Source organism: Mauremys reevesii, linkage group 1, assembly GCF_016161935.1.
Source record: "Mauremys reevesii isolate NIE-2019 linkage group 1, ASM1616193v1, whole genome shotgun sequence".
NCBI classification, from domain to species: domain Eukaryota; kingdom Metazoa; phylum Chordata; order Testudines; family Geoemydidae; genus Mauremys; species Mauremys reevesii.
In genome coordinates this window covers 52,161,248-52,186,462 of record NC_052623.1, presented here as the reverse complement: position 1 = coordinate 52,186,462, position 25,215 = coordinate 52,161,248, and the positions used below count along the sequence as shown (strand labels likewise).

At 42.4% G+C, this 25,215-nt stretch overlaps 2 protein-coding genes across 2 annotated transcripts in view; one reads left to right on the top strand and one right to left on the bottom strand.

The window, feature by feature from the left end:
• B3GLCT (beta 3-glucosyltransferase) overlaps nt 1-13,437 on the bottom strand; it is a 160,581-nt gene extending 147,144 nt beyond the window's left edge. The window contains exon 1 of the mRNA XM_039533776.1: nt 13,203-13,437. Within this exon, the coding sequence (XP_039389710.1) occupies nt 13,203-13,437 (235 nt within the window). The remainder of the gene's footprint in view (nt 1-13,202) is intronic.
• Nucleotides 13,438-13,538: 101 nt separating this feature from the next.
• HSPH1 (heat shock protein family H (Hsp110) member 1) overlaps nt 13,539-25,215 on the top strand; it is a 30,320-nt gene continuing 18,643 nt past the window's right edge. Inside the window, exons 1-7 of the mRNA XM_039533733.1 lie at nt 13,539-13,676; nt 15,367-15,424; nt 17,977-18,117; nt 20,445-20,567; nt 21,660-21,759; nt 22,855-22,988; nt 23,963-24,207. Of these exons, the coding sequence (XP_039389667.1) occupies nt 13,570-13,676; nt 15,367-15,424; nt 17,977-18,117; nt 20,445-20,567; nt 21,660-21,759; nt 22,855-22,988; nt 23,963-24,207 (908 nt within the window). The 5' untranslated portion in view covers nt 13,539-13,569. The remainder of the gene's footprint in view (nt 13,677-15,366; nt 15,425-17,976; nt 18,118-20,444; nt 20,568-21,659; nt 21,760-22,854; nt 22,989-23,962; nt 24,208-25,215) is intronic.

The window sequence follows — 25,215 nt, the reverse complement described above, 5'->3', positions numbered from 1 at the left end:
CACAGTGTGTATAAAATACCTGTCACCTGGCTAGCATTATGCAGTACTAACAACATTTTAGGAAGAAAGCCTTCCAGGAATTTTGGCTATAAAGCCCAAAGCAACCTTCATGTTGTTGGGGAAGGGAGAGGGACGAAAGGTTCCCATGCAAATTCAAATAAGATCCAGAGGGATCCCAAATGCTCTACAATCAACACAGCACCATCCAACTGCAGCAACCTCAGTTGAGTGAGAAATATAGAAAGAAAAATTGAAGCCAGCGCAATGAAGCCAGCGCAATGTCAAGAGAGATTTAGGAGATTGAAATCAAAGCCTGCCAATAAATTAATAGTAGTAAAGAGAATGTGACATATGCATTTCTGAACAGAAGATGTTGCGTTATGGTTCCTCACAGAAGATTGCTTACCATGCACAGTAGATTATTTATGCTATTTAATAATAGGTAGCACTTATATAGTATTTTACATCTTCAAAATGCTTTACGAACCGCTAATCCTGAAAACATTTGGTTACACGGCATGCTCACTGCTGGAGCACCACCCCCAGGTTTGGCCACAACATTGCAGAGATTCTTTTACCCTACCACCTCTTCCAGTCTGGTGTTCTCTAGTCCAGCGGTTCTCAAACAGGGGTTTGTGGACCCCAGGGGGTCCTTAGAGAGTGCATAGGGGGTCTGCAAAACATTACCAAAAAAAATTACACCTCCAAGTATGATCTCCACCCCATGACTCCCTCAGAGGCCACCCAGCCTGTTTAGTTTGAGGGAGCGCAAGCAAAAATTGCAGCATTATTGCAGAAGAGAGCTCTCCCTCCCCCTGCCATCAGAAGGGGTTGTCTCACAACCATTGGCTCTACAAGCAGGAAGCAGTTAGCCAAGGAGAAACACCACTGTTCTCCCCTGCTACATCAGCATTTCAGGGAGCAGAGCCTAGCCTGAGAGAAGGCAGTCTTCTGATCACCATGTGTTAAAGAATCTGACCGTAACTCTGCATTCAGATCAGTTTCTTACTCGCAGCGCTAGGTCTGAGTCCCCACGCCATGTGGACTGGGTAACAGGAGGGTGAGACAGCAGCTCCTGATGCCTCACAGCACAGCTCCAGTTGGGCCATTCCAATGAGGAGGAGCCAGGCCTGTAGAGCCTGGTACGTAGGGTCTAACCCAGATGCCTTTGTCCTTTCACACTCAGCAGTGTGTGCAGCAGGCATATGAGGGTTACACACAGCACAGCTGACCCCCTCCTTACTCAGTCAGATCAGGGCATCACTGCACAGGCTCAGTCCACAGTTTGAAAACTTCTGTTAGATCCAGAGGTGAGGTGTGGGGTCAGGGCCGCCCGGGAGGGGGCAAGTGGGGCAATTTGCCCTGGGCCCCGCAGGGGCCCCCACGAGAGTTTTCAGGGGCCCCCATGAGAGTTTTTGGCGGGTCTTCGGCAGGAGGTCCTTCCCTCAATCTGGGTGTGTTCAGCAGCACTGAAGGACCTGTCACCGAAGACCCAGAGCTTCTTCCGCTCTGGATCTTTGGCGGCAATTCAGCAGCGAGGGCTCCTTCCGCTCCGGGTCTTCGGCGGCAGTTTAGCGGCGGGGGCTCCTTCTGCTCCGGGTCTTCGGCGGCGGGTCCTTCACTCGCTCCGGGACCCGCCGCCGAAGTACCCCCAAGACCCGGAGAGAAAGGACCCCCACCACCAAAAACCCCAGGCTCCCTGAATCCTCTGGGCGGCCCTGTGTGGGGTGATCCTGTGCCCCTCCAAAACCTTTAAGTTGTGCCCCCCCCCACTATCAACAGTTACATGTTGCCTTAGTCTGCATTGCCTAATGATTAAAATCGACAAATCTATTTCTGTTTACACCACATATTCCATGGTGCATGAACAATGCCATAATACTCATATTGTACAAGCGTTAACAACTGACAGTGTGAGAGACAGGATTGTTGCTCACCTTTCAACTTTGGCAGAGTATTTCAGAGTTTACTTTAAAAATATAAACATGGAAGAATACGATTGGGTTCGGGATCCATTCTCAACTTTTGTTATGTGATCTTGCCTTCTGAGTGGAAAAAGTAGAACAGGAGCTGCTTGAACTATCCTGTGAGCACACGCTGAAAATTAAGTTTCAGGAACAAACACCTTGTCAGTTTTTGCCAACTGTTCCTGTTTTAGTTACAGAAGCAATGAAAGTGTTGCTACCTTTCCCAACAACATATATACAGTATATGAAGCATCATTCTCTACCATGACAGCAATGATGACAAAGCGGGGAGGGATAGTTCAGTGGTTTGAGCATTGGCCTGCTAAACCCAGGATTGTGAGCTCAATCCTTGAGGAGGCCACTTAGGGATCTGGGACAAAAATTGGTCCTGCTAGTGAAGGCAGGGGGCTGGACTTGATGACCTTTTAAGGTCCCTTCCAGTTCTAGAAGATTGGTATATCTCCAATTATTACCTAAAGTTCAGGTCCCGACTGGAAGCAGAGAATGATTTATGAGTTTGCTTGTCAACAGGGCCAGTGCAACCATTTAGGCTACCTAGGCGGTCACCTAGGGCACTAGGATTTGGGGGGCGGCATTTTCTTCAGCAGCAACCACGGCTGCCGGATCTTCGGCCGCCCTGGTCGCTGCCGGCATTTAGGTGTAGGGAGCTGGGGCAGGGGAGCGCGGGGAGGGCCGCCTGCAGCAAGTAAGAGGGGGGGCAGCACGCAGGGGAACTCTCCGCCCCAGCTCACCCCTGCCCCGCCTCCTCCCCAAGCACACTGTGGCTGCTTCACTTCTCCCGCCTCCCAGGCTTGCAGCGTCTAAGCTGATTGGCGCTGCAAGCCTGGGAGGCGGGAGAAGTGAAGCAGTGACAGCGTGCTTGGGGTGGAGGAGCTGCCACGGAGGGGGTGCCTCAGGGCAGGGGCTTGGGAATGGGGGAGGGCGCAAGGTGAAAGTTTTGCCTAGGGCACTAAACATCCTTGCACCGGCCCTGCTTGTCAACCATCACACCAAGGATAGATTGACTCTGCAGTAAGAAGCAGGCACACCCATCTCACTGATATCTGTAAGTACTCATACTCTTTTTCTTAAAGCATTACTAACTGTATGTGTTTATATGAAGTACACATATACTTTCATCAATCAGTCACAGTGATTAACACTGCATATCCATCAACAACAAAAATTGAGAACCTCTGTTTTAGCCTGCCTGTTTCCTGTTTCTGTGTTCCAGTGTTCAGGCCGGGTCACCTTTCAAACACAGTCCCTTTCTGGGGTAACAGAAGAGCCCAGAAAAGACAAATCCCAGAGTCTACAGGCTTTTATGTCAAGCCTTCCCCCTTCTGAGATTTTATCAATCTTTGCCTCTCTCAGTTCTGAGGCACGTACCAGGTTCCAGCCCAGGGACCTTGCATTAGGCAATTAAGAGCTGCTCCTTCCAATTCCCTGCTGCCTGCTAACTTGCTCCTACCTTTCCTTGCTCATCACTATTTCTTGCTAGACTGCAAATTCCATTACTCCTGCTCTAGGGTTCAATCACCTCATGTTACCTCTTCTCAGCCAGATAGCAAGGAGCTTCTTTAAATCTATTTCTAGCCTTCTTGATACTGGGTTGCTTGTGCTTCATAAAAGTACCCCATCTCTCCTTAAGGCAGAAGTTCCCCCAGCTCCTCCCCAGAAGCTGGATTCTCATTCAGGTCAGCTGCAGCCCCTCAGACTGTTCCTCCTCCAGCTGACCCTTTTTCCACCAATCAACCCTTTCACTCTTAGACTTGGGGATTTTTAACAGGCAGACATTCCTCTTACAGTGTATATCCTCACTATGCTGGAAAAGGCAGCATATATCCTAGACTCCTTCCCCAACACATCCCCTATTGGTTGGGTGAAAGCCATTCTGCAAGGGTCCTGGGCTGCGAACTTAAAGGAATAGTAATGGGTTTCTAGTCCCAAGTACTACTCACCCCCAAGACCATTTCCTCTCTACCCATATCTTCTATTTCCCAAACCCCTTCCTACATCAGACCTCCCCAACTCTTAAAGGGATGCAACAACCGAATGGGATTGAGCTGACCCCTAGGCCTTATTACTTTTAAGGAGCAGCCTAACCCCATCACACATTCCTATAAAGTGTGCAGGTAAATATTATGTGGCAGTTCGTGTGTGCTTAGTATCAAAACCCTCATAATGGAAAATCACTCTCATCTTTTGTCCTTCCTGATGACCTAGGGAACTGTAAAACTCAAGAAAAGACTAGGCAATGATCTTCTCTAAATAAATAAGAGATTTTGTTTTCAGCATCATTATTACTTGACAATAATTTTGCTTATACAGATCATGGCTCCTATTTTGGACAAAATACATGCAAGAGAGGAAATGATAATGAGTTTCTAATAGTTTCATGAATATAAAATTTTTAAATGACTGTTAATCACTATTTGCCCCAATATGGATATTGCCAGCCTCCAGAGTATGTTTTCCATGTCCTCCATTTGGCTGCATGCTACTCCATGGTTATCTGGAAGGCTCTAGATACCTAGGGTGATCAGACGTCCCAATAAAATCAGGACTGTCCCGATTTTGAGGAGTTTGTCCCGCGTCCCTACCAGAGTATGGTCAGGACACCATTTGTCCCGATATTTTGTTTCCTGGTCTTCGGCAGCAATTCGGCAGAGAGTCCTTCAGTTGCGGACGGTCTTCAGCGGTATTTTAGCGGCAGGTGCTTCTGTCTTTGGTGGCAAGGTTTATTATCCGCTGCCGAAATACCGCCAAAGACCATCTGCGACTGAAGGACTCTCCACCAAATTGCTGCCGAACTCCCAGATGGGTGAGTGTAAAACAAACAAACAAACAAAACGCACCCCCCTGCATCAGTCCCGATATTTTCCCCTTAACATTTGGTCACCCTATAGATATCTGAAGTTTAACAGAAATCTGAACTCATGGTATTCCATAGTAATAAATTCTATATAGAATAAACTTCAAGATTATAGTGGTCATATTATTCATTGCAAATAAATAATCCAATTAATTTAGCTTATTTTGTCTGTGAATATTTTGTGAACTGATTCTAATGTCTCTGAATATATTTGTTATTTATAAGTATTGAACTGTTCATGCAAATTTTAACATGTGGGAGGTTCACAAAATATTATAACTACTGATTGTATATAAGTTATTTAAGTCATGTGGTATTGTTTCTGTTACCACTCTGAACTGCTGAAGCTTTTTAAACAGGAGAATAATGAACAACACATTCTGATACAAATTTTCAGACAAATAGACATGCATGGTAAAATCTGTGAAATTTTCTGCATCAATAGTCATCCAAATAGTTGCAAACAATGAATAATATGACCTGAATAACAACAGAAGGAACTTGTCATATTTATCTGTGTAAAATATCACAAATCACTGTTATTCATCCAGCTCTAATCAGAATGCCACACTTCATCCACTATACTTTCTCAAGACTGAGCTAGACAATCCACAGATTATATTGCCATGAGAAAATTCAGCCAAGTTTTAGAAACTTTGAAAACATTGGCTTCTCTCTGGTTGAAACAGTGTCACAGACTGGCAACCAGACTGATTGGGATAATGTCACAGACCCCCAAACAACACAGTTCTTTTTACTCCTTCATTCTGTTAGCTCAAAATGAAGAGCTCCTGCCAAATACTGAATAATTGGTAAATCAGTTAAAAAATGCAGTCATTGAGATCAGTGAACTCAATCATTGACATACATAGGACTATCTACTACTTGAACGTATTTGAGCATCACTAGCTCAGTGATTTCAAACATCTTCTGAAAGAGTGGATCTGTATACAACCCAAATGAGGTATTTGACTCACTTGAGCTGTAAACACTAAATGTACTCTACATTTAGAGTTTTTCTCAAAAATTTGCACTGGTGTAAACATCAGTGCAAATGTCTAATAGAGAGAGGTGTAACTGGCATAAAGCAGAGCTTACAGTGGTGCAATTTAAACCAGTAAATTACCAGAGTAAAGCACACTGGCGTAAGCCCTTCTTTACTTTGGTGCAGCATAGCTACACAGAGTAGCTGGTGCAAATTTCACTAAGGTAGACAGCCCCTTAGAGCCTCTATTTATTGCACAGTCAACAGTCTTGTTGATTTCCTGCTCCACTCTATGACTAATCTAACAACAAATCCATGAAACTAAGAACCCTCAATTGTTGGTCTCTTGGACGAGGGGTGTGTATGGGGGTGGAAGCTTTAAAAAAAAAAGAGGGGGGGAACCTAAAACTTTCTCCTTCCTGACTTGCCTTATGGAATTTACTCCTGGGGGAATTCTGCACATCAACACAGGGGGCTGTTCTGGCGCCACAGCAGCCTCTGGTGGGCAAAGCGCAGAACTGCAGCACTTCTTAGGCAAATATTTCTTATAAGGGAAACTACAAAATTATGTGAGACAGATGAATGTGCAGAATTCTCCCAAGAGTAAAAATTCTATGCCCAGTGTTGCGGAATTCATCACAGCACCCTGCCTGCAGAGCCAGGTTAGGACAGAGTGAGGCACACGGGGCTGCTGGGGGGGATTTCAGAGACCCATGTGGGTGGGGGATGCAGGGACAGGGGAAGATGTGCCTGACTGAATGGGAGAGGCTTGGGGTCAGGCAGGGTCTGCATGGGGGAAGCTTCCCAACACCCTAACAATCCCACCCCCCCCCAAACAAAAACCTCACACGCAACACCCTTCAGGTTCACTCCCAGGCACCTTCCCTCTCCCTCATCTCTTCTGTTACCCCTGACTCCCCCAAGCCTTTGCCCTGCTTCTGACAGGTGCAAGAAATACAGTTCTGTATTATAATTTAAATGAATTACAAAAAGCTCTGTATTAATATGCCTAGTAAGAAATCTGTTCATAAAAAAAATTACCAGAATCAGGTTTTTTTGGTCTGTGTTATTACAGACTTACTTGCTGACAGATATTTTTAAATAAATTACCAAAATAATTGTAACTGGCATGACTATGTTGTGTTATTTTGACAAATAAAATATGCAGAATATTGTCAAATTTTCAAATATTGTGTGCAGAATTTTTAACTTTTTGGTGCAGAATTCCCCCAGGAGTAGGAATTGTAGCAAAGATAAGAAAGGCCAATAGACTTGACTAGTAGGGCAGTGACATCATGGTTTATGTGGTGTTGTGGTACCCCCTAATGTCCAAAAGAGCATATATAGTTTTTTGTTTGCTATTGTGGTGGAGAGAGAAGCAATATAAGCTTAAAGGCATGCATTATTATTATTTTCTATTTTGGATTGTTAGTAGAATTATACAAGTGGCTCAGTAATAAAAATTAATACAAAATGTTGTGACTTGTTAAATTCCGTAACAGAAAAAAATCATTCTAAGATTGCACAGGGACATAAGACTACAGCTTTAGTTCTATATAAAACAGTTTAGGACAGGGGTGGGCAAACTTTTTGGCCTGAGGGCCACATCTGGGTATGGAATTTATATGGCGGGCCATGAACACGAAATTGGGGGTTGGAGTGTGGGAGGAGGTGAGGACTCCAGCTGGGGGTACAGGCTCTGGGGTGGGGCCAGAAATGAGGAGTGTGGGAGGGGGCTATGGACTGGGGGAAGGGGTTACGGTGTGTGTGGAGGGGTGAGGGCTCCAGCTGGCGGTGTGGGCTCTTGGGTGGGGCTGGGGATGAGGGGTTGGGGTGCAGGAGGGTGCTCCAGGCCGGGACCGAGGGGTTTGGAGGACGGGAGGGGAATCAGGGTCAGGGGGTCAGGGTGTGGGAGGGAGGCAGTGATGCAGGCTCCGGGCGACGCTTACCTCAAGCAGCTCCCAGAAGCAGCAGAATGTCCCCCCTCTGGCTCCTACGCGGAGGCGCAGCCAGGCTGCTTTGCACGCTGCCCCGTCCACAGGTGCCGCCCCTGCAGCACTGATTGGCTGCAGTTCCCAGCCACAGCATGCACAGAGCAGGGTAAGCCCCGGACCCCATTTCCCGGCTGGAGCGGGGCAAGCCCCAGACCTCGTTTCCTGGCTAGAGCTCGAGGGCCAGATTAAAACTTCTGAAGGGCTGGATGTGGCCCCCGGGCCGTAGTTTGCCCACCCCTGGTTTAGGAGAATCAAGGCAAAAAGATCTAGGCCAATAGTGACTAATTATTCTGGGTGCCTCACTTTTTGGGTGCCCAAACTGAGACACTAAGGTAGACTGATTTTCAGAGGGTGAATGCTCAGCACATTCTGAATATGGAAAAAATCCCCTTTTTATTTTATTTTTACCAGCATTTGGACACGGAAGTAGTCTTCATCAAAGTGTTTCTTAAGTTTTCTGGTTAAAACTGGTTTTGATTTGGCAGACTTTGGAAAATGCACTTCATACTCGCACCACTCTGGGTACTATGACTTTTAACATATTTTACCAATGTTCAAAATACAGGTAGTCTTCACATCTCAGGCACATCTTGTAAGTGACTTTGGGTCATAAATACTGGCTTACTGATTTAAAGTAATATATAATAATCTTCTGCACATGTTAAAAGTCCTGTGGGCATTCAATATATTCAGTAAACAAGGCTCTTCCTCAAAAAAATTTAAACTTAACCAATACAATAAACTTTAGAGAATGATAATGAATAACACAAGTTCAATAGTAGGAGAGAGACAAAGAGGCTTATTGATTTCTTCAGACATCATAATGAGATGTGGGATTCTCTCTGCCTCCTCCTCCCAATGTTAAACATTGCAATTACAAGAGGTCCTGGAATAGATAGTATTCTAAGAAGTCCATATGGTCTAGTGGCTCGAGCACTAGCCTGAGACTAAGGAGGCCTGGTTTTTATTCCTGGCTCTGCTCCTAGCATAGTGGGTGACTTTGGGCAAGTTACTTTTAGCTCTCTGGGTCTCACTTTATCCATCTTAAAATTATTTACTGAGAAGAGTGGTATTATTATAATATATGAAAGAGTATTTATCCATGGTTTCCCTTTGCCAGATTGATTGTTAAATGTCAAGTTCTCTTTTCCAAGCTAACATATAATTCTCTTTTGGTTCTTCATCTGTTTTTCCATTTATCAGAAATTTGTGTATTTAGAGAGAGAAACTATTTTTAATTAATTAAAGTTACAAAATAGAACAGGTCAAATTATTCATTGTGAATATTTATTGTAAATGTAGCTCTTTTTATTTTTCAAACCAATCCTGATTTATATAAATGTATTAATATCTGAAGGTATTAAACACATTATTTATGCAAACAAATTTCAGCCTGTGTGTTACTTGCAAACTTGATTGTTTGCTACTTGAAATTTGTAGTGTGTGACTGGTCAGCTAAATTACATTGTTTCTGTACCTTTATTGGATTATCAACTTGTTAAACAAGAGAAAAAATAAGATTACAACTAACATATTGAGAATGACAAATAATAAAGTTTGAGTAGGAAATTTCAAATGGATAATCATTCATCAGGCTATAATTAAGGCTAAGATTTTGTCATGGTTATTTTTAGTAAACGCCATGGACATGTCACAGGCAATAAAAAAAATTCATGGAAGCTATGACCGTCTGTGACTTTTGCTGCAAGGCTCCATGGTTTCCACCACCACCCTGGTAGCTGTGAGCTGTGGGGTTCCCCCTCTGCCTGTGGCAGCTGGAAGCTGCGGGGGAGGGGGGGCCTCCACCTATGGTGGCTGGGAGCTGCAGGGTGACCATATTTCCCAAAGAGAAAATGGGACACACCCAGCCACTTGCCCAAGGTGTCCCCCCTCCCTCCCGCGCGAGGCTGTCATTCGTCGCTGGAAGCCTGAGAAGGGCTCCCTCAGGAGTCTGTCACCTGTCAATGGAACTTTGCTGGGGGTCCCCTGTCGCTGCTGTTGCCTGTTGCTGGAACCCTGCTAGGGCCCCGCTGGCTGCCAGCTCGAGTCCCGCTGCCCCTGCGGATGAAGTAGAAAATGTCACAGAGGTCTCTGGAAGTCACGGATTCCGGGAGGGAGTTAAGGTGAGGGAAGGGGCTCAGGGCTGGGGTGCAGGAGAGGGTGTGGGCTCCAGGCAGCGCTCACGTCGGGCAGCTCCCCACAAGCGGAAACATATACTTCAGCTCCTAGGCGGAGGCATGGCCAGGCAGCTCTGCATGCTGCCTCTTCCTGCAGGTGCCACCTCTGCAGCTCCCATTGGCTGCAGTTCCCAGCCAATGGGAGTTGCGGAGCCGGTGCCTGGGGCGGGACCACCCCTCCGCCTAGTAGCTGAGGGACATGTCACCGCTTCCGGGGAGCCGCATGGAGCCAAGTAGGGAGCCTGCCAGCCCCGCATCAACCGGACTTTTAATGGCCCAGTCAGTGGTGCTGCCCAGAGCCGCCAGGGTCCCTTTTTGACTTTGCATTCCAGTCAAAAACCAAACACCTGGCAACCTTAATACAAGTCCACAATAACACATACACACTTTTTAATACAGTGGACCCCAAAGGTATTAAATCTAATTAAAAATGGTTTAACTTAATTCAATAAAATTTTTAATTCCATAAGATTTGTTCAGGATATTGCAGAATACTGTTAGTCTGTCACATAGCTGTCTGAATGGTGCAATGATAATTTAACTTTTTACTTGTGAAAATAGTCACAAATTATTTTTAACCTCATTTTAACAGGTCAATCAATACACTTAACTGAAAAATTATATTTCGGCCAACATATTTTTATTTTATATTTTGCTCGTAAAAAGAATCTGTTGGTTATACTGTTAAAAGCAGGGTCAAAATGCTTGTTTCTTGAGTAAATGACTGGAAGTTCAGTTTCCTTACAAAATAAATGGTGCCAAGATATTATACTTGCCCTTTCACACTTTGTAAAATTGGTTCAGCAGGTTTTTTGTTGTTGTTTGTTTTTATGCTTAATGAACAATGTATGCTTAATGAACAATTTTGGAGACACCAAGATAATGTATATCATCTAGGTAAAGTCATAAAGCAACACTCATATAGAGTCATGGCCAATTTTATTTTTAAGGAATTCAAATTAAAACCCCAAAAGGGAAATGTGGAAAATGCATATGTTGTATTTTAACCCATGTTTTATGGATGTATATATTGCTTAGTTCAATCTACTGTTGTTCTTAATTTTGCCACCTAATAGAACTGCAGACTAGGAATTATTAGTCCATCTTTGTCTCTAGACTTAAGGATATTTTTAACTCTGAGGTTTTCCACTCCACATAAGGCCCCAATCATCCATCAGGACAGGACAGTGCAGATGCTTGCACTATCCCATTGATTTCAGTGAGACACAGCACAGCTATTGAGGTCCAGGTTGATGCAGGAGCAGAATCATAATGAGTTAAATCCCAGTTTGACAGCTGGTAAGGATTTTATCTAGAATTACTTTGGTAGTATTTGGAAAAGATAAAGACAGCTGCCCAAATCAGGAAATGTAGAACTTTTCCTTCTCATTTAATCCATAGTCACTTATGATAGGAAATACTTTTTTCATTCAGATTTCCTAAACTGGAATTAGGTGTGGGTGTACTTACTTTTTATTTAACCTCCTTGAATTCATATTTTATTATCAGGTATCTTTGCCTTTCTTGTTACTAGATCTCTCAATGTCTGAAGTGCTGATTTTAATTATAAGGCCTAAGATGTATTGATCTAATTTGAGCATTATTTTAGCACGTGTGTTTTGTGTCTCAGCAATGACAGCATTCTTCTTTTTCCTCTTAAACCCAATATTTCTGAACTATTTGAGATTTTGAGCAAAATTTTCTACAAAAAATAGTTTAAATTAAAAGGTGTGGGAGGCACAGGGAAGCAGTAGACACCTTTGTGGATCCATCTTGTTAAACTTAAGTTTGGTAATACTTTCACTTTTGCAAGAGAAGTACTCCTATTCTTTTTGTGGAAAGTACTTGGAATTAAAGAGGTGCGAATCAGGAATGGATGATCTCACCTTCCCTCTACTGCATAGCTCAGTTACTCTGCAACTCCTCTAGAATGGCAAACACACCAGCTCCTCCTCATCTCCACCTCAAACAGATCTCCTTCTCTTGTGACTTGGGTTGTGGGGAAGAAAATCATGCCTCGCTCACATTTCCGAGACAAAGTTCTTCCCCAACTTCTCTGGTACCAAACCATCCTTTGAGAAGAAAGAGTTTTGATTGTAGGAGAAAATGCAAAATAAAAAACAAGATACTTTGGGAATGGAAATCATAGTCCCCATATTCTTTCTTTGGGGAGAACTGACAACATGACAAAGAAAAACAAGGGCCCAATACGGAAATAATATTGATGGGCAATGACAAATAGAGAACAATTAACACTGATGAGAATAATACTGACATAAGCATACTATGCAGTGTAAATCTAGCCTTAAAAAACAGAGGAAAGGATTCACCAAAATGCAGCAGCAGACAAAGGAAAAATGGAAAGTGGGGAGAAAAAGTAAAATGAAGAATTAAATCAGTAAGGCCCAGATCCCAAAGATGTTTAGGGTCCTAACTTCTTAATGATCAGAGCGTAATTCTTTAAAGTTTTATTAATTTACAGCAAGCCTAATGCCCAAATCCCTACAAGTCATGCCTGGTCCCAGTTCTATAAAGAGACACCCAGGAATCTGCTAAGCTGAGGGGAATGGAGGTGGGTTTTTGGTGTGTCTTTTGGGGGGGGGGGTGTCTTAAAATAGAATTATTGGCCAGGCTACTTGTGCCTCCCACTGCGCTAGCCCATCGCCTACAGTGTTCTGCTCCCCACCCCCACATCTCAAAGAGATTGTCTAGGTGGCTAGTATAGAACAGGAGCGTCCACACGACGGTGGGAGATCCGGACTGCTTACTCCGGAGTAGCTAGCAGGAACGGCACCGAGGCCCGCCAAACCCTAACTACGCTGTAATCCTGGCTGCCAGTTTCCCCTTCCCGGCACAACCCATCGCGACCACACGGGCCCCAGTCAGTAGCCCGCCCCGTCCGTTCGCCACCCAGCACTAATCCGGACAAAGCGTGTCCCACCCAGGGCGCCCGGCCGAGCGGGGCAGAGGCGAGGACAGGCCGCCTAGCGAGAGCGGCGGGAGGGGAGGCCGGGGGCAGGGCGCGGGGGGGCGGGGGTGGTGCAGTAGCACAGGCCGAGCAGGACCCAGGCGCGCTACCCGGCCGGGTTCGTCTCGTGTCCGCGCGCAGACGCCGTATCCTGGAGCCCAGCTACGGGGGCCGCACTGACTCCGGGAGCCCATGGCCGGGAACGCGGTGAAGCGGCTCCGCACGCGCCGTATTACCAGCCTCCGGGCCCCGCCCCCTCCTGTTCAGCCGGCTTCCTCCCAGTCTGACAGCCGCCGCCGGCGCAGAATCCGCGGCGTCCCGGGTCGTCATGAGAACGAGACACGTCACTGCGTTCCTCCGCCCGCCATTGGTTAGCATTGTTCGAGAAAGCCGGAGAAGGCGGAAGCGGAAGCCGCACGTGGAGCCGGCAAGGGGCTGCCGCAGTTTCTGGAAACTTCTCCTCGCTGTCATATTTAAAGCGGCGGCGCCGGCTCCCCCGCCCGCGGCCAGAGGCAGCGACACAGCGCCGGAGCCAGCGCTCTGCGGCGGAGCCGTAGCCGGAGCCGGCCGGGGAGAGGCTCGCGCGCGCGGGGGGGCGGGACCATGTCCGTGGTGGGGTTCGACCTGGGCTCGCAGAGCTGCTACATCGCGGTGGCCCGGGCCGGGGGTATCGAGACCGTCGCCAACGAGTTCAGCGACAGATGCACCCCGTGAGTGCGGGGGCGGCCCGGGTCCTGGCCCCGGCCCCGAGGGGAGTCGGGCTGTCCCGCCCGGCGCGGGGCTACGGCCCCTTCACGCGCCGCGTGCGGTGCCCGGGGCGCCGGGCGGGCTGCAGCGGGGGTATGGCGGGGCCGATGCTGCAGTTCCTGACCCCGGCGTGGCCCCGGAGTGCGGCGGGGTGGGGCGGTGAAGGCTGCTGCCGGGGCGGTGATGGCTGCTGCCGGGGCGGTGATGCTGAAGCGGCGCGGGGGACACTCGCTGCGCCCTGAGTTGGAACTTGCTAGAAGCTCCCAGCGCAGCTTCCCCCCTCCCCCCCGCGGCTGCGTTACTCCCGCGCCGCCTCGGCCCCGCCGCCGCCTGGTATGAGGGGCAGGAGGGTGCCCCGAGCCTCCCCGCGGTGGGGTCAGCGCCCTCTGCGCAAAGCTGCCCTGATGGGCGCAGCCTTCCAGCCCCTGGAGACGGGGCGTGGGTGTATCGTGACTGGGGCAGGGGGCTGCCCTGACCTGGACTCGTCAGGCGCGGGGATCGGAAAGCGGCGGCTGGAGAAGCGGGGAATAGAAACAGGTGTATGTAACGTGCCCAGCTCTGTAATCTACAGAGGCTTCCCATTTAAAATCTGAACACTAATCTTGTATTGTGATCGGAAACGAAATAGACAACTTTCCGTCCTTCGCGGGGCGGGAGAGTGTTCACACAGCAAAGGCAAAGCAGATGCACTAACATTTGAAAGAACTGGATGTACACGTTGAGAATGTAATTATAGCTAAATTAAAATACTTGTCATGCAATGTGTGTATGTTTAGCCACATTGTAGGGTTAAAAAAGATTCTCACTGAGTATTAACTCTCTCACACTGCAAATATATTTATGCATATGCTTTGGTAGTAGCTTTTGTTACCAGGAAGGCTCTTATGTGCATTTGGGAGCAGTTATATTTGAATTAGAATTATTAATTTCTTGATGCATGGTTTAATTTGCAGCCTTGCTTTAATATAGTCTTTAGGCTTTAATTTCCTGTTAAAAGGGGATGAAGAAACTTTGTAGCTGTGGCAGTGAAGATATGCAGTCTCTCTTGTTCAAGCTCTTAGTACAGCAGGCTATTAAACAACTTAAAGCTTTATTGCACATAAATTGATGTTGTAATTGCTCAGCTTTACAATGAAGAAAATTCTAACCCACATTGAAACAATTACTCAGTGCTACATGTGAACTCAGAAGTTCAGCTATTCAGAGGTTAGCCATACCAAAAAAAGACTATTTAAAAAAAATTGGGACACAAGCATCTGTTTCTTTCCATATAGATAACTTGCTTGAAATTTTTTTCTTGAAATTGTACAGAACAATTTACTCTTGGGCTAAGACTATGTACAGAAAGTTTCAACTCCAAAGCATATGTTGTAACTTTACAAAACATTCTTTGGAGCTGAAACTTTCCGTGTGTGCGCAAAAATAAAAACATGCAATATATGGTAGAGTAAAGTATGTGGCTCGGAGTAAGAGATTGCTGATTGTTGTTTTTTTTTAAATGCTGTGTATTAGCATAAGCCACAAGAGTAGCAGTATAACTTGCTCAAACTCTCAAATTCTGTTTGCAATAGCAATAAGTAAAGCTGCTATAGCTCTTAGCAATATTGGCAATAAAATAAAATAGTGAATTAACAAGGCTCTCTGTCTTTTCAGATCAGTTGTATCATTTGGATCCAAAAACAGAGCTATTGGTGTTTCAGCTAAAAACCAGGTAGGTTGTCTTCTATGAAAGAGAATCCAACTACTAGTAAAATTAATAACATAAATCTGTTTCAAATAAGGGAACAAACAGAAAAGATAAAATTCTGAGATTTTAATTGTCAGGTAGCATTTCAAAATCAAAGAACTGCATTATTCTGACAGTTTCATCTCCAGGTTTGCTGCTGAGGGTGCCATTGCTATAACTCCAGGTCTGTGTGCTGGGTTCATAATTTCCAGTTAGATGCCTGCCTTATTTGATCATTTTAAAAATAAAATCACCAGAACACACTCTTACTTAGGAAATTTCTTTGCATTAGAAATGCATCTTCACAAATTATGTAGAATGTGTATATAAGTTCTTAAACTGAAATGTGAACTAAGAGCTTTGGCCTCTGCGTGAATGAACTACTCTAAAAAGAGTGTGTTAAATATTTTCTCTTATTCACTGCAGTAATACATTTTTAAAAAAGTTCTAAAACATTAATACGTTTTTTAAAATAACCATGTACAATGTTTAAAACTTCAGATAAAATCAGCCCCAAACATGGCTTTTAGATGTTTATATCTAAAATAGGACTAGTGTACTGCAGTGCAGACCAAGCATGCTCCCTCTACTGGCCTATTCATATCTGTCAAGGGGCAAAGGTGCTGTGGTAGGTTTCCATGGAGAGCATCAACTGTGAAAGTCTTCCATTTAGATATGAAGAAACAGGGAGATCTGATTGAAAATATACCAGTGATCATAAGATACACATACATTTGCAATTACCAAGATTCAAAGACCGAAGCTAACAAAGTAATTTGCATAGAGAGTTTTGCAGTTTTTCATTCATTCCTAAGAATGGAAATGTATTTTAATTAAAACAGATATTCACATAAAACATTCTGGAACAAATATTTCACTAGAGTTTTAACTTTGTGATTTTTTTATCATTGGAATTTGGATGTTTTCTTCTGTACCACTGCTTTTATTTTTATTTCTTTAGACTATATTTTCATGTCACTGATGCAGATGTTAACATAATTCAATAAAGTAATGAGAAAAAGTAAAGGAGTCTTCAGAGCATTTGTTGTCTTAAATAAATGGCTTGTAAATGGATTCTCAAGAGACTAATGTGGGGAGTGTTACTAAGAGATCATTCAATTCAAAGCTGTCCAGCAGCTTTAGCTAAATTGAAAGCTAAGTAGTTCCTCTCTCAACTTACATTTGAGAACATGCAGTCACAACAGACTTTTGTTCTTGGACAGTTTGTGGCTTCAGTCGCTTTTGGAATAGCTTCAAAAGGGTACTACATAATCAATTTTTCATGCTTTTTTGTTTTAACAGTTTGAAAACAAAATTTACCTTTTTTTTCCATTTTACAAACACTTAATTTTAGGTGAGTTGAGGATTTCAAAATACAAGTACGTCTTAATAGTGAACAGGCTCTTTTCCTGACAACAGCGGAATTTTAGGTCATGTTGCCCATGAAAGCATGGGCAGTTCTTGGCCCATGACAATCTGAGCTTTGCATTTTCACTAACAAGGGAGTGTAACAGCCATTTGTTCAAGAAGGAGAACTACATACCTGAATTGTTCTGGGTTTTTAGCAAGTAATCGTGGTTTTTTATTTAACAGCAACTTAAATTTCAATTTTTGTGCATTCTCAATCAAATGCTAGACAGCTTTGGGAATAATTAATTACTTCATTCTGGACTTTCACTGTTACTTGCAGTATGTTTTAGTGAGTTTTCAGAAGAATACCATGCTGTAGTAGCAGTGTTTAAGTGTGGCATGCTAACTGACTTGCTGCTGCTTAATTGTGGCCAAGACTGCAGGAATAGTCTCAAATATCCTACAGAATTAATGGCATGTGATTACTTTAAAAAAGTCTCTTCATTGGTACATACAGTTATCTTGATAACCTGAAAATTAAAGATTTTTTTAAACTCTAAATCAGTTCATTAAAAGTCACTAAAGTTAGTATGCAATGGGCAACAAGTGCAAAAGAATTACTTTTGCTGTTTAAGTGCTTCCAACTTGAGTGACCATAGAGCTACACATTAAATAGATGTCAAGTACCCTTCCTGGTGAGGTTTGTTGTAGTTAATTTTACACTTCCAAGTCCCTTGTTTTCCTCTGTGTTGGGATGACAGAACAAACCAAGTCTCCGTCAATAGATAGATCTCTGGACTTACTACCTTTAGATTGTTGGTATTTGCTGGGTACTATAAGTCATCAGGAGTTGGTAGAGAACAAAAGGCTTTTAACAAGATTAAAAGAAATAGTTCAAACTGTTACACAGACCAGGGTGTAGACTTTCTGTATTTTAACAGCTTGAGACTTTAAACTGTAAACTCTGTAATGCAATGGTCATTCACCTCTTATGCCAGTATATTTCTGTATAAAACTACAGTCCTACATAATTTAATATTAGAGGAAAAAAGGTCAGATGTCAAGTCTCTGAAGAGTAAACCTGACTGGTTTAGGAACAGAGGCTAGCAATCTGACACTGCCATGGTTTTACTAATACGCAGGTTAAGTGTGCATTCAAGATACCTTTTTTTTTTTTTTTCTTGCAGCAAATTACTCATGCTAACAACACAGTATCTAACTTCAAGAGATTCCATGGCCGTGCGTTTGATGATCCTTTTATTCAGAAGGAGAAAGAAAGCTTGAGTTATGATTTGGTTCCCATGAAAAACGGTGGAGTTGGAATAAAGGTAAGTGTCATATTTGCAGTCTAGCTTTCCAGTTTCTATAGCTATGTTGGAAAGGGTTTGTTTTCTAGAACTTCATGAAAGTAAGGGATTTTAATTATTAATTCCCATAAAAGCTATTCTTCATCTCTGTACCAGAAGGGCTTTTGATCTGATGAATAGCTTTTTTTTTACTCCAGAGTAGAGTCAGGCTTTTGTTATAAATACTTCCTCAGACAAGAGCTTCCCTGGTGGCAATTGTGCACACAGTCTACACATTCTGGCTGAAAAACTATTAAAATAATCATAGGATTACATAATTCTGCACTGAAGTCAGGGAAATGCTGTTCTTAATTCCCGCTGTGCCTATGCACTGTTGTAACCTGATTACATGGTGGCATACTGTTTCTCAATACAAGTTAATGCTATACACTTTGTTAGAACCTCTACTATTACTTGACAGAGACCCTAATGACACTTGCAGTAAATGTACATATACTGTTCCTGCAACATCTATTGCAGACTAAAGCCTTGTCTTCACTAGAAAGGATGCTATAGCTATGCCTCTCAGCCCTCCTTGTGGAGATGCAACTTATACTGGCAAAAGATTTATTTTGCTTGTATAGCATACACCATACCCCAATTAAAATAAAATATATTGGCAAAAGAACCATTTTACTGGTATGACTATCCCCATGTGGGCTTTTGCCAGCACAGCTATGTCAGCTAGGGGTGTGTTGTTTTATTTTATTCCCCACACTCCTAACTGACATAGGTGTGCCAGCAAAACTTTGAAGTGTGCGCCAGGCCTAATAAAATAATAGTGAGACCTAGAGATGAGAACTTAGCATAGAAGAAGCTTGTCAGGTAAATACAGTGGCCATTATGCCAATGAGACTGTTTCAATATGTGATGTGTATCTAAGGCTATAAGAAAAAAGTCATGATAGAGTTGATAGGGTATGTGATCATATAATTAAACTACACAAGTATACACACAAGTGGTCTCTATCCACCTCCTAGATTGGACTTTTTTGCTGGTACATCGGAAGATCAAAACAGTATCCCATGATTTTAAAGGAACAACTTAATCTGAAATCTAGTCAGTTTTTAAAAGAACAAAAAATAGATTCACTTACTAAACCTGCCCCATAGATTCCACAGCCAATTAGCGTGATATTTGTAGTCACAATTCCATTTTTAAAAAAAAAAAACAAAACTCTCTTCCTTGGTGCTCTGTGAAAGATCCACACAAACATGGGCAATGCACAAAATAAACTGAAGAGACTTTTTTTCTTAATCTATAGTTATCTGAAGTGTGAGTTGTAACAATGGTACATACTTAGGTATCTCTTTAATGTGAATGAGTTTAACTAGTTTTCTTTAACACAATACCAAATTTTTCTAACTTGTATATAAGAGGAACAGTACTGTGACAGTCACTTTCAATTTTTTTCTCAATCTGTGTGGAGCTTTTTCTTGTCCATGGAGAAAAATGTTTTGAGAACAAAGCAGTAGGAGACTGGGATGTTGGGAGTCCACAAGAGGGTGTCTTACAAAGCATTCTGCTTTACTGTACTATAGAATAGATGACAAAAAGGCAAATACACAAAGGAAGGGAAATACAGAGGTATTTTAAAACTGATTGATTTTACAGTAGTATTTCTTTCTGCTTCGCAACCATTTCAGTTTACAAAGATGTCTGTAGGAAGGAAGCAATATGAGTAAAGACTTGTTTAACTTTGTCTTAAGTTTGTTAATATTATTTGATTCCTGGATATAACTTGAACTATTGAAGTGCAGACTGTTCTGGCTACCAAAACAGATAACACAAATCTTAGGTTTTGAGCATAGAGATCTTTTGGGAAAATCTTTTATGAAATAGTCTAGAAGCTCCTAAGTAAATGGTTTTTAATACTGTTGTGAAGAACTCTTCCTAACTGAATGCTTCTTGGTAGATAATTTCTTACCTTTTCTGCAATGGTAAGCAATTTGAAAATTGCTGGCCACTTTTAACTTATTGGAATAGTGATTCATTACTGTGTGCTAGCCTCATGAATTGACACTTACAATTTACACCATTATCTGAATTGCTGTAAGTCGTCTGCCAGCGATTTTATCCAGGGGAATTCAATCATTTATCAATTATACTCAATGTGTAGAAACAATGACATCTGCAAACACTCAAGGGGCTAGAGGGGTGTATTCTCACTGTAACTGTATAATGAGCTGTGTGAGTGCATTAAGATTGGAGGAAAGGGTTGTTGGTTAGCAGAGCATCCAGAACTATTAAGTGGTACTTTGCTTTTCTGCAAGTAAAATGAAATTGTCCTCCCTTTTTTTGCTATACAGGTGATGTACATGGATGAGGAACATTTCTTCAGTGTGGAACAGATAACAGCTATGCTGTTGACTAAGTTGAAGGAGACTGCTGAGACTAACCTAAAAAAGCCAGTAACAGATTGTGTTATTTCTGTAAGTAATTCTGTTACACTGGACCAATAGAGACATTAATCTCCCTAGTTGTAATCACTGAAGATTTCTAGTTTAAATAAATTTAAGATGCTGTTCAGCTCAAGTACTTGTATGCTCAGGGTAACGTACATATCCGATTTAATGTTACCAGAACCTTCTTCTAAAAAGGAAAATGTGTATTCTATATATGAGCTTGTTATAAAGCAATGGAAGTTATGAACAGCCAATATTAAAATACAGATTTAGTACTTCATATTAATATACTAACTTTATGTTAAAGTAAAATAGCTTTGAAAAGCATTGTAATTAGGAAAAAGACGATAGGAGGTGTAACATTAAGTGTTGCTCAGATACCATGAAGATGAACAAGCTAAAATGCCTGGACAGAAATATTGTGAATGCTCTATCAAGCTACCCAAATATCAAGGAATTAAATATTTATTTTAAATGATCTGGCAGTTGGCACTACCGTGCCACTGGGAAAATTTCTTTGGTTCTAAGTATAGCAAAGAACTTAAACTCAAAATGTTTGGCAGTATGCTGCATCTAACGTTAACATCAGAGTAGCTTTGACTACTTTTTCCATTTCTTGTCAAAAATTAATTTAGGCTTGATTCATCTACATTATGCCTCTCTTCAAAATATTCTACTTTACTGATTGGTCTTGCATGTGCTTTTAGGCCCCAGTTCAGCATAGTACCTAATTATTGGCTTCAGTGGGCTCAGTGGTTTGAGCATTGGCCTGCTAAACCCAGGGTTGTGAGTTCAATCCTTGAGGGGGCTACCTGGGGATCTGAGGCAAAAATCAGTACTTGGTCCAGCTAGTGAAGGCAGGGGGCTGGACTCAATGACCTTTCAAGGTCCCTTCCAGTTCTAGGAGGTAGGTATATCTCCAATTATTTATTATTATACTAAGTACTATGCTGAATCAGGGTCTTAAGTAACTTTATTTTGGGCTAAAATCTTGCAGTTGCTAGATATAGTGGCAGATACCTCCTTTTGGGGATGCAGAATGGGTAGTGTTTCAAACAAACGTTTGTGTTGAAAGTCTGACTTTCTAATGGTAATTCTGTTCCCACGTGATTTCTTCAGGTTCCATCATTTTTCACTGATGCTGAAAGGAGGTCTGTCCTAGATGCTGCTCAGATTGTTGGCCTAAACTGTCTGAGACTGATGAATGACATGACAGCAGGTAAAGCAAAGGAAACATATTCCAGCAAGTGTATGTTTAATGGAGATTCATTTAGATACTCTAAATTCAAACTAAGAATTGCTAAAAATAGACCAGTCACAAAAGCAGAGTTGGGTTACAACACTTGTGCCATTTTTTTCTTGACCTATAAAACTTCTGTCATGAGGTGCTGTGAAGGTGGTTAAAAGAGAAAGCTTTGCTTCCTAAGGTGACTTAATAGGAATACAGCAGAACCTCAGTTACAAACACCTCCGGAGGGAAAGTTCGTAGTTTTGAAATGTTTGAAACGCTGAACAAAACATTATGGTGGTTCTTTCAGAAGTTGACAACTAAATATTGACTTAATACAGCTTTGAAACTTTACTGTGCAAAAGAAAAATGCTGCTTTTCACAGTCTTAATTTAAATGGAAACAAGCACAGAAACAGTTTCCTTACCTTGTCAAATTTTTTTACACTTCCCTTTATTTTTTGAGTAGTTTCATGTTTAACACAGTGCTGTACTATATTTGCTCTTTTTGGTCTCTGCCGCTGCCTGTTTGCATGCTTCTGGTTCCAAATGTGGTGTGTGGTTGACCAGTCAGTTTTTAACTCTGGTATTCGTAACTCTGAGGTTCTACTGTACTGTACTTAACTTCCCCTGACCCACACATATAGGACAGGAATTGCCCTAGCAGTATAGACCAGCGGTCCATCTAGTCCAGGATCCTGTCTCCTCAAAGGAATGTGCAAGAAGAATCATAGTGATAAATTATTCAATAAGTTGCCTGTATGAGGAACGTTTTCATAATATTTGTCATCAGAATTTTTTGTTAAAGGATATAAAACCACTGTCAGTGCAATTGTGGCTGTCAGCATCCATATAAATATTTAATCTACTTTTGCTGTGTACTCAGGGCTCAGAAAATTCATTGGTAGATGTAATATGAAGTATTAGTGCTAGGAAGTAGATATAGCAATGTATATATGTAAACATTTTAGTTAGAACCTACCTTTTGTGACTGTGCACCATTGCAAAAATGATGAGCTGAATGATGCACTGAATGGAGATCCACTAGTGATTGTGCAGATAACATTTGATGCTTCTTGCTTTACAGTGGCTCTTAACTATGGAATTTATAAACAAGACCTTCCAGCTCCAGAAGAGAAGCCACGGATCGTGGTGTTTGTTGACATGGGACATTCTGCATTTCAAGTATCAGCCTGTGCTTTTAACAAGGGTAAACTAAAGGTAGTCAGCTGATAATCCATTTTTGTGTGTTACTCCATGGGCCATGTAAAGTTCAGTCAAGAAAAAGGGGGAAAAAATTGTACCACTAAAATGTGCTTGAATTGAAATGGTGACCAAACAGAACGTGGCTGTACAACACCTTACATCTCTTCCTATTGGTTAGCAGGTCTTGCTCTTGCTCTGACATGCATCCGACGAAGTGGGTATTCACCCACAAAAGCTCATGCTCCAATACTTCTGTTAGTCTATAAGGTGCCACAGGACTCTTTCCTGCTTTTACAGATCCAGACTAACATGGCTACCCCTCTGATACTTGCTCTAGACTGTGAATTAGTTTTTTTTCAGGGATTCAAGTGACCTGAAAACTGTTCTAATGTAGACACGTGAAATAGTTGTAACAGTACACTGAAACAACTAAAGCAATTAAACCACTTGAACTTGCTGACCATGTTTTAAAAAGAGAATCTCTTAGTGGCAGTATATGTAAAGACTACTAAAATATACAACTTACAGCTTCATTTTTTGGAAGTATTTAATATGTGTAAAGTGATATGGTGGATACAAACATTAAGGATTTTAGCACCATTAATATTGGCTCCTTATACTATGTTGCAGTTACACTGAAGCTGTAAATTGATTAACTTGTAACCAGAGTATAGTCATTTGAGATTGTAATAAGCCATTTGAACCTATGTGTGGACTAAGGCCCTGATGACACTGGACTGTCACCCATTCTAGAAAGGCTGGTTTTTTTTGTTTTTGTTTGTTTTTTTGTTAAGACAAACTTCCAACTTACAGATGTACAGACCAACTTCTACTAATACCTTACTAAATCTTTAAAGCTACACATTGGAAGAAATAAGCCTATGTGCTGGCATCTTTGTTTTTAAAAAAGGCCTGCTGGCATAGGTGGAAGTCCAATGTAATGTCTGATTGTCAAATGTAAAACTAAACTATTTTCTCTTTCAAACCAGGTGCTTGGCACAGCCTTTGATCCCTTCCTAGGGGGGAGAAACTTTGATGAAAAGTTAGTTGATCACTTTTGTGCAGAAATAAAAGCAAAGTATAAACTGGATCCGAAATCAACAATTCGAGCTCTTCTTCGTCTATATCAGGAGTGTGAGAAACTGAAGAAGCTAATGAGCTCTAACAGCACGGAAATCCCACTTAACATTGAGTGCTTTATGAATGATAGAGATGTGGCTGGAAAGATGAACAGGTGAATAGGAGCTAAAGGAAAATGAGGGAACACTGTGTTTAAAGCAAATCCTCAGTGGATGGGATTCTCTGTTTCCACAGTCCTAGAAGAAAAGGGACCATCTATACCAGGGGTTCCCAAACTTGGTTCGTGGCTTGTTCGGGGTAAGCCTCTGGTGGGCCGTGAGATGCTTTGTTTACCCTGAACAAGCTGTGAACCAAGTTTGGGAACCCCTGATCTATACTAAGATGTTTATTAAACATGGATTATCTTTGAAACAGTGGCCAATCCTGGCCACTTATAAATTTAATCTTTGTTGTGAATACTTCCAGCTTTTTTGTGATGCTGGAATAGTAGTTCAGACTTGATTACATAATGTATGTGATGTCCATATGAATGAAACAAATGTACAATGTTAAACAATGATGTTGCAGTGCCTGCCGATACTCCTAATCTGAAATGCCCTCACTTTTAGGTACAAGGCACTATCACCTTGGGTCTAGAAGTAAACCTGCTAGACTTAATACACAAAATACTTTGTAGTTTGAAGCAATTAATTTTGCTACACACACAACATACCCGATACAAATCCATAAAGGTAAGGAAATAAAAAGTTAACCCACCTAATGTGCATACCCTCTGCTACCATACACCACAATCTTAACTCTGTCTTCTGAGGAATGTCATCCTCCATCTTTCCTTTTAACTGTCCTTCTGTACTCAACCCTTTAGCAAACTGCTGTCTCCCAATACAGCCAACTACTACTCCAGATGTCAACAACTATTAATGTTAGTGAAAAAAATAAATTGGTAAAGTGGTGCATGCAGGAGGGTGAAATGGGGCAATGTGAAATGTGGTCTGTAGTGGATGGTAGTTGTAATGGTGAGGTACATACTTGTGTGTGGAAGATATGTATTAAGTGGCTTATCGTAATTCCTTGTTTTTGTGGGTTCGTGTCAGGAATGGTTCGTGTCAGGAATGGTTCATGTCAGTCATGATATACAAACTTCATCATGAACCAGTTAGCT